The sequence below is a fragment of the Peromyscus eremicus genome, chromosome 7 (genome assembly GCF_949786415.1).
Source record: "Peromyscus eremicus chromosome 7, PerEre_H2_v1, whole genome shotgun sequence".
NCBI lineage: Eukaryota > Metazoa > Chordata > Mammalia > Rodentia > Cricetidae > Peromyscus > Peromyscus eremicus.
In genome coordinates, this window is record NC_081422.1 from 96245270 (window position 1) to 96260706 (window position 15437).

General features: G+C 46.0%; 1 protein-coding gene across 1 annotated transcript in view; it reads right to left on the minus strand.

Annotated features, from left to right (window-relative positions):
* The window catches only part of Ephb1 (EPH receptor B1), a 456415-nt gene that overhangs the window by 152333 nt on the left and 288645 nt on the right, over window positions 1-15437 (minus strand). The window contains exon 4 of the mRNA XM_059268461.1: window positions 525-680. Within this exon, the coding sequence (XP_059124444.1) occupies window positions 525-680 (156 nt within the window). The remainder of the gene's footprint in view (window positions 1-524; window positions 681-15437) is intronic.

Consider the following 15437-nt stretch of genomic DNA (forward strand, 5'->3'; position numbering starts at 1 on the left):
AGGGACAAAGGGGATGAATATTTAGACCTGATACTCAAGGACTTTCAGTTGGTATCTAAGACAATTACAAAGTAAATGGACAGTTAATAAAACTATGAGGACTTCCAGGGAAGCAGACACTGAGAAGACACACTGCAGAGTGATTTTTCAACTGCAGGGACCAGGAGGCAGGGGCATCTTGGAGGAGGCAACTGCAAGAGTTACAAGTTATTGCGATATGCGAGTAGATCTTGATTTTGCACACAAAGAATTCTAGATAGGCAGTTTTAAATTTTCGTGGGAAGAAGTTGTCCTAGGGGTGTGTGAGAGGAGGGCTCTCACATGGGAAGAGGATCATCAAAGAGTGCAATCTAAACCAATAGTATGCTGCTGAGAGAAGAGAGCCCTCCATTTCAGCACCACGGCCAGCACCCCAGCTTTGCATTTCCTTGGAAGGATGACCTGCTCTCTCCCCGTTCCAGGTCCACCATTTGTATAGTCAAGGAATCAGACTCCCCAGCCCACAACCCTTACTAGACACTTACTAGTGCACGCCACTTCTGGGGGATCAAAGTCTGCTCGGTAATAACCAGTCCGGCAGGTGCAGATGGGAGATGCCTCTGAAGGAGAGCGGCTGTTGGAGGGGCAGTGGGAGCAGCCTTCAGCTTCCTGGCTGGCCTTGAAGGTCCCCGCAGGACAGGCTACAACACAAAGATCATGTAAGAGTTAATGGAAGAATGGCAACCAGATACCCTTCCCTGAAAATGAAAATGAAAGTTTTGCCATCCTGAAACAAAAGGATGCTGAGTTACCTCTTCACACCAAGATGCACAGAGTGAGCATCTCAGATGCAAGAAACCTGCTTAATATCTCAGTTCTCCAAACATCTTGACAATGGCCCTTCTCTGATTTTCCCCTCTTAGGTATATCAACAGATTTTATTGGTAAGGTGATTCAAATGTGTGGCTGGTGTCTGGTACACAAATGTCTAGCCCTTTTTCCCGCCTTAACAGTTAGGGTCTTTCCCTGAACACTTGATGAAGGAATGGAGCCCCAAAGTCTCAGATAAAAAGAGGTTTCTGTAGGCAATGACGAGACTTCTGATTCTGTCATATTAAATGTTATACTGCAGCAAACATGAGGGGCACTGAGATGTGTTTACTAGCATTTGCTATGAATGATGGTTAAAGAATTAGAATTCACAAGCAATTCAATTCTTTAAAGAAAAATTAAAGTGATTTCAAGGTTACTGCCTTAACAGCATCATTCTACCTTAATTGCATTTTTATATGCTTTCTAGGACAGGGCAAGTAAAAGGGGGGGCTTTGCAGGCAGCTTGTGTCATGTGCTTGGAGTCACCTTTCATACATGCAGCAACAGGAAAGGTTGGGAACAACTGACATCGCTTGGTGCTTACTTGGCTTGTTCTCATTATGGTTATCTCTTCTAGTTTCTTGAAGAGCCAGGCTGTTAAGAGTCATGCCATGCAATGCTTGTCTCCACATTGTCCCACAAGCTGTGGCCATGTCTCATCTACTGAGATCTGGAACACTTGGTCTTATCCTTACTGATCTCCCAAAATTACAACCCCATTGTCCCTATTTCCCCAAGGACTGTCTTTACCACTTCAGTCCCTGCTTCTCCCTTTATCCCTAAAGCCAGCTCTGATTATCCTTCCTCGAGATGGGGTCAAACTTACTGCCCAGTCAACTTGTTTGGATTTCCTACAAACCTCACTAATCCATTCAACAAATATTCACTGCACACCTTCTGAGACCCTGCTGCAGGGGCCACAAGTTGCCTTCTAGGACTTTTAGATCCACTGTGACCACACTATTTGTCTTAGTTGGGGCTTCTATTACTGTGTTGAAACACCATGACCAAAAGCAACTTGGGGAGGAAAGGGTTCATTTCATTCACAGTTCTATATAACAGTTCACCATCAAAAGCAGTGAGGGCAGAGACTCATGCAGGGCAGGAACCTGGAGGCAAAAGCTGATGTAGAGGCCCTGGAAGGGTACTACTTACTGGCTTCCTCTTCATGGTTTGCTCAGTCTGCTTTCCTATGGAACCTAGGACCATCAGCCCAGGGATAACACCACCCACAATGGGCTGGGCCCACCCCTATCAATCACTAAGAAAACACCCCACAGACTTGCCTATAGGTCTTATGGAGACATTTTCTCAATTGAGGCTCTCTCCTCTCTGATGACTCCTAGCTGTGTCAAGTTGACATAAAACTAGCCAGGACACTATTATATAGTACGATGTGATTGTCGCCTGAACAGAGCTGTTGTAAAAGTTCCACTTACATGAAGCTCATCTTCTCAAATATATCGTTCCCTCCTGGAAAGTGCAGAGGATTCTTTAATAATAGCAGTAGCCACCATCTGTTAGCTTGCCTTGTTAAGTGTTTTATGTACATTACTCTATGGGGTGGCTATTATTATCTCCATTTTGCTAATGAGGAAATTGGGACGTGGAGAGGTTAGAAACATTCCCAGGATCACTCAGCAGGAGAAATGATGGTGGTGGTACACATGTAAGCTAGTTCCAAAACATCTACCACTTTCCTGCCCAGACAAGAAGAAAGACTAGTCTCCTGGGTGGCGGTTCCTCCATCAGCTGCTCACTTGAAGTGAGGAGACAGTCTCAAGTTACACTGGATGTGCGCTGGATGGGAGCCCACTGCAGACTGGAGGAAACTTCTGTGAAATGGAATATTCCTAAACGGTGTAAGCCAACTGCATTCCATCGAATACAAGTTCTTTGCATTTTCAATGCCTATTACTTACAGAAAATATGGACCTAAAAATAAAGAATAAACTTAATTGTTTACTGCAGAATGTCTCAGAACTTCAAAAAGTGAAGTCTTCAATGCTAGGCTTCGTTTTTCTTTTTCTTTCTTTTTTTCCCAAGAAGGCCTCCTCTATAGTGCATCCCCTAGGATTCACATTCCCCGGAACACACTGGATGCACTGTTGTTTCACAACTGATGGGCAAACAATAATTGCCGTTGTAACCCATGTCAGAAATAGGCCATTCACTGACCCATGTTAACACATTCAAAAGAAAATCTCTGTAGCAAGAAAAAGAATAAGTTTGAATTTTCAAACAAAAGAATCAATCACTCAATAAAACCCCAAGCAAAAAACATCAACTACCATACTTGGGGCAGCCTAAAATCTGGCTTACTAATTCACCATTCTGAGCTCACTCACTGGGGTCTCTCCCTGTCTGCCTTGCCCTTTTCCTCTCTATGTCTTTCTCCTCTCCTGGATAAGATTGCACCCCTTTGCATTGAGTCTCTGGTGTTCCTACCCTGCCAGGTTCTGCAGCCTCAACTGCTTCCATGCAGCAGGATGCCTTCCTGGAAAGGGGAGGGAGCTGGTGACTACTCATGCATTCATATTCAGTCCCTGCCACACTGTAATTTTCTTAATGTACTGGTCCAAGAAGAACAAAGTGTTTTCACTTTCTTCTCAGCACTTAAAAGCCACCTTGCATTACATTTAATAAGTTAACAGCATAAACAGTCATCCTGATATCCACAAGTGGAAGGGGGATTTGAAAATGCCTTTCTCTGATATTTCTGATGAAGGAATGGGAGGCCTCTGCTCTGGGTGACTAGGTCTCTGAATTTGAAGGATGCCCCAGGAAAGGAACTAGAGGGGAGAGGGTAAAAGCTGAACTATTCATTTATTTATTATGTGTGAGGTGTATGTACCTCCCCCCCTCTGTGGCATATGCAGGTGCAAGTGCACTATTTGTACATTAACGTGTACACATGTACTTGTGGAGATAAGAGGTCAAAATTAGGTGTATTCCTCAATCATTGTCCACTTTATTTATTTTTTTTTTGACACAGGGTCTCTTCCTGAACATAGAGCTCACCAATTCTGCTAAGCTGGCCAGTCTACGAGTTCCAGGTATCCTCCTGTCTCTGCCCCTGCCCCCATCACCGAGGTTACAGACATGTGCCACTGTACCCTGCTTTTTATTATGTGGGTTCTAGGGATGTGAACTCAGGGACTATGCTTATACAGCAAGTACTTTTCTTACTAAGATATCTCCCCCAGAACCCCACAAGCTGGACCACAGAGAGTGGTCCAGAAACAGCTGGAGGAAAGAGGTCTTGGAAAGATCTGAGTCTAGTCCCCATGGAATTGAGAACTGGCCTATGGCTGCCTTCTAGATTTAGCTCTGCCTTCTAGATTTGCTGATTTTACCAAAGTGAACACCTGTGAGTTATAGCACCCCTCAGAGCCTCGGTTTGCTCATCTATATAAAATATCTATCTATACTGCTCACAACTCATAGGCCAGCGGCATTTAATAAAATCAAATACGTGCCACAGCTGGTACCCATGTGTACCACACCAGGATAGCTCCCTCAACCCAGTTTCCACAAACTCTTTTGAAAGTCAAGGGTTTTTTTTTTAAATGACTTTACAATTCAAAGTCAGAATAGACATTAGGAGCCCCAATGAAGGCATTAAAGTCTTAGAAACAAGTGGGAAAGCTGTGTTCCCGCCTAGACGGTTCCTGTCTGGGTGATTAGTGAATCATTATAAGATACATTCTACCTATAATTTAAAAATACTCACATTCCATGTGTTAATATTTTAATGGAATCTGTGAACAGGCAGTCTCTAACTTGTAAGGACAGTCTTTCTAAATCCATGCACTGAACTTTAGAATTGTGAACTTGTAATCCTGCTGGCACAGTATTTTCTCATATAGTTTATGTGTTAAATAACAGTTAAAGTGGCAGGCTAGTCCACAAAACCTTTTAAACTCATCTTGTATCAGATGCCACTAATCAGAAGGAGATGTTGACACCATTGTTTTTTACTAAGAACAATAAGTGAGAAGAGCAGGCTTCCCTTGAGAAAAGGCAGCTCTAATTAGAAGTGATAAGAGGAACATTTGAGTCAATTCTGGCAAAAACTATCTAGACATATAGACCAAAGAAATGAATGTGAAGGGCCTGCCAGGCCGGGTAAGCATGGCTGAGTGGGCAAATGCTCACTGTGCGAGTGTGAGGGCCTGAGTTTGGCTCCTGGAACACAATCCCAGTACTCCTGCAGAGGGATGAGAGGCAGAGAGAGGAGAATTCCCCCAGAATCTCAGCTAGCTTGCCACACGCAGAGGAAAAACAGTAAGAAACTCTGCCTCAGACAAAGGAGAAGCTGAGGACTAACATTCCAGGTTACCCTTCTACCCCCTGACTTCCACTTGAGCACCCTAGCATGCATGTGCCCCAACATGAACATATGCACACACACACACACACACACACACACACACACACACACACACACACACGTGGAAAGGAAGAAAGAGAGGGAAAGAGAGATGACTGATTTATTTAAAAAAAAGAATAACAATGAAATATGAAATACTGTTAGCTGCTATGGGATGTTCTGTATGCTGTAAATATGTGTTGCTCTGATTGGTTGATAAATAGAATGCTGATTGGCCAGTAGCCAGGCAGGAAGTGTAAGTGGGATAATCAGACAAGGAGAATTCTGGGAAGAGGAAGGCTGAGTTAGGAGACACCAGCCTGCTGTCCAGGGAGCAGCATGTAATGGCACACAGGTAAAGCCATGAAACATGTGGCAATATATAGATGAACATAAATGGGCTGAGTTTAAGTGTAAGAGCTAGTCAGTCATAAGCCTGAACTAATGGCTGAGCAGTTTTAATTAATATAAGCCTCTATGTGTTTACTTGGGTCTGAGCAGCTGCAGACTAGGCGGGACACAGGAAAACTTCCAGCTACAGTTAGCCATGTGTGAACACTTCTGAGGTAGATAACAGCTCTTTGACTTGATATTTCAAAAACTAGTTTTCTTCCTCTATAGAGAATCATGATCCAATCATCACTATGATGATGAGCACTGCCATTCAGCCACTGTTGGCTGAGGACCTGTTGGAAGCCAGGAGCTATGTTAGAGGAATAGGGCTGTACATGCAAATGGGGTTTTGGACTTTAGGGACTCCCTTTCTGATTGGGTGAAACAGAGAACAGAATACTTCTTCTGAAGCAGATCTATGCTTGTGTGTACATCAGGGACCAGTTACCAGGACACACACATTTTGGGAATGCAGCCTTAGAAGACGAGAACCATGTGAAGCATCTCCCTAAGAGACAAGATTCAGAACGGGAGGACTAGGGATGAGACTCACTTGGTAACACACTTGCCTAGCATGCATAAAGCTGTTGGCTTGATCCCTCAGCCCTGCGTAAACCAGACAGAGTAGTGCATGCCTGCAACCTCAACACTTGGGATGTGGAGGCTGGAGGATCAGAAGTCCAGAAGCATCCTTAGCTATATAGCTAGTTCAGGGACAGCCTTGGATACAGGAGACTATCTCCAATAGCAACACCAAAAGATTCAGAAGAGGGGATGATAACAATAAAGCAAGAAAGAAAGAGGTGGGAGAATTGGGGAGATGAAAGAAGACCTAGGCAAGGAATACTTGATCATGATCATGAGGGTGGGTAGGAAGTCAAGAGCCACTCGCACTTCTCTGTGTATTCCTGGAAGATAGCAAGACACCATCACATGGGGCTGTATTTCTGACACAGGAGGGAACGGATCACAGTTGTCTTACTTCTTTAAGAAGGGGGAGGTTACTTTCCTTCATTGTAAGTGATCAGGTTCAGAGGCTAAGCTAGCAGAGCAGAGGTGGGGGCAGGCATACACTCTTCATCCCCTCTCCCCATTCCTGGTTTCAGCAGAGGGAGAGGATGAGAACTGAGTGCTCTACCCCTAAGCACGCACATACTTCCCATCCTCCAAGCAAAACACACATTTTCCCTCTCCCTTTCAGCAACACAAGGAGGCTGGCACGTGTCATCTCTAGCAGAAGGTCACCTTGGAATGCCCCCCCACACCTTCTCAGCGCCTCAGAGCTGTAACAAATTGCCTGCTGCTTACAATGCTCTTGAGAACGCCCCTCTCCTCCCGTCCCTGCACGAAGCCTTCCAGTGACACGGAATCCATCACCTACAGTACTATTACTTTATAAAGAAACAGATTAAGTGTCTCATAAACAGTGCAGTGATTGAGATAATGGAAAGCGCTTCTCGTCCCCGTCTGCAGCATCAGGTTATGAAGCTTCTCCAAGCAGCCAGGAAGAGGAAATTAATAGAAGCAAGAGGGAATAACCACTTTTATGCAATTTCCTCAGGAGATAGTGGACCATCTAATCTTTATTGGAGCCCTTTAACCTGTCACTCACCACTCACCAGAGCCTCTTTAGCTCTCGCAATTTTTCCTGATATCTAAGGAAGATAAGACAGAAACCTCAAAATATTATTTGATAATTTTTCAAAGGTGGAGGGTGCCCCCTGCCTCCATTGCCTCCCTTCTCAATGGAGGACTCAGAAAACATTTTTATGCAGCACAAATGGAGGAGAGCCTAACTATTCTTCATGCATAGTCCAGGGGGTCAGCGCTGCTCCACAGGAAGAGACTCCCTCTTTGCATTTTAAATGTGGTTTTTCTCTCCACCACTGCCTTCTGTCCTTGCACTCTCTTTTTAATAATCTGATTACTTCTCTTGATCTAATTTTTTTTCCCCAAATGAGTTTGCAAAGGTTCATGCCAATGAATATTCATCTCCTGCTTAAGATCCGGGGCCTCTTTCTCAAGGCAGGTGTAACTGAGCAGCTGGTTCAGGGAGGTCTGCCTGTCTCATAGGCTGACAGTGAAGGGGCTGAGCACATTTCTGCTCAGGAAGAGAGAGGTTCACAGAGCATCGTCCCTAACCCATGCCCCCCCCATTACATCCTCAGCTTGCTCCCACTCTGCAGATGTGCCTCTTTGCAGCTGCTCAGAATTACAAACTAGTTGTGGTGGTGAGGGACCATGCACAGGGCTCTACATGGCTCCTCCCTTAGCTTTGTGACCAGAGCTCCCCAGGGGGCTTACACCATGAATGCTGACTCTAACCATCCATCCACCCATCCAGCTAACCACCCCTCCACCTAACCACGTATTCATCCACCAATTAGACCACTCACTCATACATACATCAACCCACCCACTCATATATCAGTCCTTCTACTCACCCATCTACCCACCCACCCATCCATTTCCTTACCCATCCATCAATCACTCTATCTACCCATCCACTCATCTATCCATCTACCCATCCATTCATCCATCCACCTACCCACCCACCCACCCATCCGTCCATCCATCCGTCCATCCTTAATTCATCCACTCAACCATGCATCTACCCCTCCACCTATCTACCTACCAATCCATCCTTCTACCTGCCATTCACTCACCAACTCATCCATCAACCTATACACCCAAACAACCACTCATCTACCCATTCTCCCATCCATCCATTCATCCATCCATCCATCTACCCATCCATCCATCCACTGCAGCAGTTTGAATACTCTCTGAAGTCTGACTCTAGGTCTTTTCATGTTTGTGTTTTCTCTCTCCTGTGCACAGCACAAGCCTTCCAGATGTTATGGCTGGTTACAATGGATGTTCGCTGAAAGCCTACTGGAATAATGCCCCAAAGATCAAAGGTGTGACAATAACAACTGCCACAAGTGATCTTGAATTAGAGGGAAGGAATTGAGGGCAGGCCTCTATGGTGGGGATTCTTGCAGATTTTCTGGAGAGTTATTTGATGAAGATCTCAAAAATATTCAAAGCCCTTGTTCAAAGGTTAAGACTTCCAAATAAAAAGCAGGAAAATGTGGGAAAAGACTTGTTCATGGACGTTTGTCACGGTGTTATTTCTAATGCAGAAGAAAGGAATGGAGATAGGGAGTAAAGAAAGGAAGGAGGGAAGGAAAGAAGGAAGGAATGGAAGAAGGGAAGGATGGAGGGAGGGAGGGACTTAAAAATCGAATATGAGAATATTGACTAAGCAAATATGGAACATTCGTATAGTACAATACAACATGGTCATTAACATTGTGTCTTAGAAAATATTTTAGAAGTGAATTCTGAAACTATATAAAGACCATGAACTTCATTATATATATATCATACTAACTAAAATGAAAACTAATAAGAGTCTGCACTGTCAGTAACTATTACTTTGGATGTTTTATCAGTATTTTGTGATACACACACACACACACACACACTTTGATAATCAAAGAATATAAAAGAACATATATTCACTACATTTTAAATTTTTTGTGGAGGATACTGAAGTATGGATGCAGGCTCTGATCCCAAAGAGAGCTGGGTCAGGCAGGATACAGTGGGCTGTGAGCCGGGGAAAGCTCTACAGCAGAGGCAGAGGCGTCTTGTTCTCTTGATAGGAAGAAGGAAGTGAATGGGAGTTGAGAAGGCTGCCCAGAGCGGCACCTGGACAGGCCTTCAGAGGAGGGGTTAAAGCAGATGCAGAGATGAGAAGGCAGGGCAGAGGGGAAAGAGGACACCAGGATTCACAAAGCAGGAGCATGCTTGCCCAGGAAAGTCTGGAGTAGCGGCAGAAGTGGCCAGGACCATGGAGTCGTTATGGGGACTGTGGAGGAAATGGGCCAGGAGGCATTCAATTCTACATCACCTAGGGCGTGTGAAGCCAAACAGGTCTTCCGGTCTTTCCTCCCTGGGCCCCGTGCCAGCTGTAATGGCCTGTGCAGTTGGGACACTTAGTTGTGTCATACGCTCATGTCACTCATGATGACATTTGCTGAAATTGATGCCTTGTGCAGGCATCTTGACACAGACTGTAAGTCACGGTGCCATTAAGCTACGAACACAGCGGTAGTGGTAGCAAATCAGGAGCTCATTAGCATGGAAGATGCTGAAGAGGTGAGTTTGATATGGGGTGGGGGTGGAAAGCTTTGCCTCAATGCAATGGAGAAACCAAAAGACAGGGCCAAAAGGTAATAACAGAAGAATAAGGTCCCAAGGTGGAGGGACAGGCCCTTGGGGCCCTCAGCGGGTAGCCAGGCACATTAAACTTTCTCATAAGTTAGTAGAAGATTGACCTGAAACCCTGGATCAAGGTCAGAGGGGTGTTTTCTAATGGTCTATGCATGCCTATGTCCCCTAAAATCAACTGGTATTTAGAGCTGGAACCTCTTGGAGGTGATTAGATCCTGGAGGACAGAGCTTCTAGGTGCTCTTACAAGAAGAGAGGGAAGGCAGCCTGTTTTCTCTCTGTTCTCAGTGCCATCTGCAAAGCAGGAAGCATCTCCCCAGATGCTGTGCACAGGCAACTTGATCTTGTACAGCCAAGCTTCCAGAATAGTGAGAAATAAATGTCTGTTGCTCAAGCAGCTCACTTTATGCAATGTGCAGTAGAGCAGAGACGACCAAGATGGGAATCACCAACGCCTGGAATTGCAGACACAAAGGATCTTGGACCCTGATCCAGACCAGCTACCTCAGGGGTTCAGGCTAAGTCCTCTAGCCCATGCTGAAGTAGTGTGTGGGTCTGAAAAGTGGGTCTGTAAAGCTGCTGTTTGCTGGAGTGTGAACATAAGCAAGTCACTTCACACCTCCAAATCCCGGAACCTCTATCTGCAACAAAGGGCACAGAATCATCCCACTCTCAAGCTAGTATAGAGATTTGTGTGATGTTTAAAAAATTCCTAGAACACAGTATTACCTTAAGAAATAGCAGCAAGCTGCTCTCTGCAAGAAGCAGGGATGAATGCTTTCATCAGTTGGTTGTTTGAGACACTTAACTGACCACTTGTCACAAACTTGGAGATGGGCAGGGCACTGGGAGACATCAGCACATGAGATGAGGGGCTGTTTTGCCAGGCCACTAATAACCTATGGAATGTTACTAGTAATCGACTCCCTGTGACTTTGACAGGGACAGAGGTCAAGGTAGGAAAGGACCCTGAACAGAGAAGTTAGGGCGGGACTCACTTGGAGACCAAGACTGAACTGGCTCCTCTTGTGTATGACTGTGTTTTCACCCCAGACCTGTCCCCTACCCAGCAGACAGAACTAGAAGGGCCAGTCTTCAGACTCGCACAGCCTCAGAGTGGCAGGGAGACCTTCAGAACTCTAGGATGTCACAGGGAAAAGTACTCTGAGAGGAGACCACCGTCCTTGCACATACAGCACTTGCACCCAGCAGACCTTCCCAATAGCCTCTCAAGGGACCCATTGGCTTTATCCCAGCACTGCCCAGGAGGGTGGGGCTGGAGGGAGATGAAGGAGCACCCAGGAAGACAAACACAGTAGGGAAAGGAGAGAACAAGGAAATGGAAGGGCTGAGCTGGGAAGGGCTAAACACTCTTTGACAGGGGACCTGAGACCTTTCTCAGGCTAGCCAGTGAGTGGGATTTTATTGAAATTATTCATTGCCCCAGCCTGCCTCTGGATAGAAGGAAAAGATAGAAGATGTGGCAGGAATTACTGGGGGACAGCTGGCAGGCCCTTCATGTGCCCAGCTCAGGCCTCAGAGAAGCAGCATAAGCATCCCACTCGGTTCCCATGGAGACACCCTGGAGTCTGCACACAGGACACAGGTACCCATGAATGGGGCAGGAGACAATAGCAGTCAACACAGGAGTGACTACCAGGCAAACAGTGAGCAGCCCCAGAGCCTGGTCCTGCTCTCTCCCAGGTCCCTGCAACCTTGAAAATGTTGGCAGGAGGTGGAGAGAGACAGAGCGGGGTCCTGGCAAGACACTAGCCCGGCTAATGTGTGGGGTGGCCTGCTCACTCCCAGAGCCCTTTAAGGGCTCATCAGTGTGGGAAGGCAGGAACCAGAGATGCAAAAAGTCTAAAAAGGGTTTATGATACTCTTCCTACAGAATTCATCCTACAGAGATAATCACACATGATTCAAAACACAACTATGGGATTTTCATCACACTTAATAACATGGAAAAGGGACAACCTAAAAACCATAAATGGGAACACCATTATTTAACTTACTTTCTATTGGGATATTTAGTGACCTGGACAAATACTGGTTATTTATTAGTGACTGAAAAAAAAAAAACCACAATAATAGGAACAGACAGTATTCTCCAGTATTAGTAACAATGATTTTATAACTTTTTAAATATACAGTAGTGAGATGAGGGTGGGTTTCTCATATTTTTTTCTGATTTATATTTTCCCATTTTATACTGTACACTTACATTGCTTTTTAAAATATAGACAAATATTTTCTTCAAGTAGAAGAATGTCAGAAAGCTACTCTGGTCAGGGGCAGTGTGGGAAGGAGAAGGCAAATTTGGAAGTGGGGCATGTAAGGCCCTCAAAGCTACACGAGTGGTCAGCCCCCCTCCCCCGAGGACCTCTAACGTGCCAGGTTCTAACCACAGAACACTCTCACTTCCCTAACTGCTGGACCTTGTTCCCACCCTGGAGAGTAAAAAGCCCAATCACTGGACATGAAATCCCACCAATCTCCACCCTGGAAAGCTCCACCCTGAAAAAATTCCACTCTCTTCCCAAGAAACTCTATTTAAGCCCTGTATCCTGTTTAGTTTGGTGCTGTTTCTCACCCGAGCAAAAGGTGGCTATGCTCATGGCTTTTTTTCCCTCCCAATAAATCTCTTGTGTGAGGTTTGTTGTGTGGTGTGATTTTGTGGTACTCCTTGGCTCCGGGCTACCAGAATACATTTCTCTCTGAGCTGTAATGCTTATGGGGTATGAAGTGAGAAGCAGGTTATGAGTGGGAAGGGGGTATGAGGGAGAAGCATGTTATGAGGGGCAAGTGGGGTAAGAGGGAGAAGGGGGGGTACGAAGGGGAAGTGGGGTATGAGTGGCCTAAAGGTTGGCACAGAGCCCCCTCACTTAACTTAGTTCTCCCATGTATCCCTGCATCTCCATGTCCTCAACTCTACCTCTTCAGCCACTGTCGGTGTCCCCTAAACTACTGTCATTTATTTGGTGCATATCTGAGACCTCTTCCTATATGCCATCGCCTGCATACTGGCCAAGAAGCTGCTGTGTACAGAAAACCTGGTGTATGAGATGCCTGGTGGAGATTCAGTCAGAAGTTAAACTCTCAAGCATGGACTCCAGGGCAGGATCAAGCCTCTTTGAGGGCTGAGGAGGTGGCTCAGTAGGTAAGGAGCACTTGCCACAAAAGCACGAGGACCAGAGGTCAGTCCCTAGAACTCACGCCAAGATGGACTTGGTAATGTGTGACAAGAGACTGTGCTGTCTAAGACAAAGTGGAAGGTGAGGGCCCACTTTGGCACACGTGTACCTGCACACACAAGAGAATACAGAGAGAGAGAGAGAGAGACAGAGAGAGACAGAGAGAGAGAGAGAGAGAGAGAGAGAGAGAGAGAGAGAGAGAGGAGAGAGAGAGAGAGAGAGAGAGAGAGAGGCGAGTCCTTGAGAAGGTGAAGCCACAGCCAAGCAGGCAAGCACAAAATGAAAGGGATGAAGAGGATGATCCAGTGATCCAGGCTGGGGCATGGAGGAATTGATGCTCTACAGACAGATGCCTCTTTTAGGGAGGTAGCATCCTCTCTCTGCTCCCCTTTCAGCCACTAGGGAGCTACTCCACTGGGTCCCCAGTATTCAAGACAGAGGAAGATATGGACCCTTAGTTCAGGCACCCTAATGAGCCTCTGGTTGTCTGTCCTCACAGCCCCCACACCCAGAGAGTCATCCTAGGCTCCCACTAAATCAGCAAAGGCAGGGAAATCCCTGGCCATCCCCTCCTCAGCCCTGTGTACCCCAGGCCCCTCCCCAGCAGAGACCAGCTGTCAATGTTCTAAAAATGCCATCAGTCTGGTGGCTCTGTGCCTGCTGTGGACAAGCAGGACATATGCTGGCCATCAGGCAGCTTCCTACGTTTTCAAACTGCAGTGTTTACCCTCAGAGCAAAGCCTTGTTTTTAAGCACTTCCCTGACAAACACCTTGATGGATTCAAATAACTCTAAATAACTTCTTCAGATAAATGAAGGTGAGTGCTCCCTCAGTCTCTAAGGGTTGGACATGGCTGCTTGCTCCTGCTCAGGTCTCTGGCACAAGCAGGTTAGCTTGTGGTGAGTCTTCTCAGGGATGACACCACCTTTCCCAGCCTCCTTTGCTTTCTCAGAGTGAACTCAAAAACAAAACACATACACACACACACACCACACACACACACACACACACACACGTGCACGCACAAGCATGCACACCAGAGCTGTGTATGGTAGCATACACCAAGAGAAAAGAAATGAGCAAAGAAAGAGAAGAGAAGAAAAGAGAAAAGGCAACTAAGTTTGGGTGTATGATACAAATCTCATTTCCCCTCCAAATCTAGCAAGGCGAATAGGACTTTCTTTTAGGAAGATTGTTGTGGGCCCTCCTTTTCCAGGCTCTTCCCTCTGAGGTTTTGATTAACTCAAAAAATCACAGGCAGACAGTGTGATTCTATCCAACATGCGGGAGGATAGTGCCTCTGCCTCTGACTGCCGCAGTAGACATCACTAATCAATCATTGGACTCATTCCTGACCAATGTACAGCAGAACTCCGGATCTTCTTTTTTATTTTTATTTATTTATTTTTGAGGCAGGTTCTCACTATAGACTAGGCTGGCTTTGAACTCAGAGTTGCTGGGATCAAAAGCATATACCATCAAGCCAGACAAGCTCTGGATCTTTAACACAGCACTGAGGCAGCCACTATACCTCAAGACATCTGCCACATCCCAGACCTGGAATAGGGAAAAGAAGGCAGTGGGTTGACCTAAGGTAGGTAGTCAGGGAATCATGCCAGTGTTTGTTCCTGCTCTTCCTGTCTACAGGGCCCTGTCATTGGAATGGGTCGAACACAGCTCCCAGGGATTCACCCTGCTACCACCCCTCTTCCCTCTACTCTTCCTCTCTCTCCCCTTTGAGGTCATCCTCATCACACAGCCTCCTTGCCAACTGGGAAGCCAGGCGCCTAATTATGCTCTCGGTGTGCGTTGGTGAGAGCAGAATAATGTAGAAGTAAGTATGCTAAGAGGAGCCATATCTCCAGAGAAGGTCGAGTGCTGCATAAGTAAAATGTAAGATTAAGATTCCCCCCTTCTGTGGTGTACTTGATAAAATAATTTTGCTGTGACCTTTACAGAAACCCAGGAGTAAAAACGGGCACCATGGAGTCTGCAGCTTCCCCCCAGGTCACCAAGCCACAAACACATAAATCTGCCAACGATATTATACAGCATTCAAGGGGGACAGGCAGACCAAATAAATGACTTTTACTTTGTGGTAATGGTTAAAGCAAAAGCGTTGGGGCTGAAATACTTGTGCTGAGTCGTCAAAGCTGTCTGGACAGATAAGGGACAAGAGCCCTGCCTGCCTATACAGTGCTGACCTTGCTTGTGTGGCAGAACAGACATGGCTGTGGACCCACTTAGCAGAATGCCAGAGGAGAAGAGCTTGGCAGGGCAAGCAGGCAAGAGTGGGTAGGCATCGAAGTCAAGTCCAGCTGGCTCAGTGTCAAACACCTCAGCAGGGCGTCTATTTGACAGTGTCTTGGATCCTCAAACACG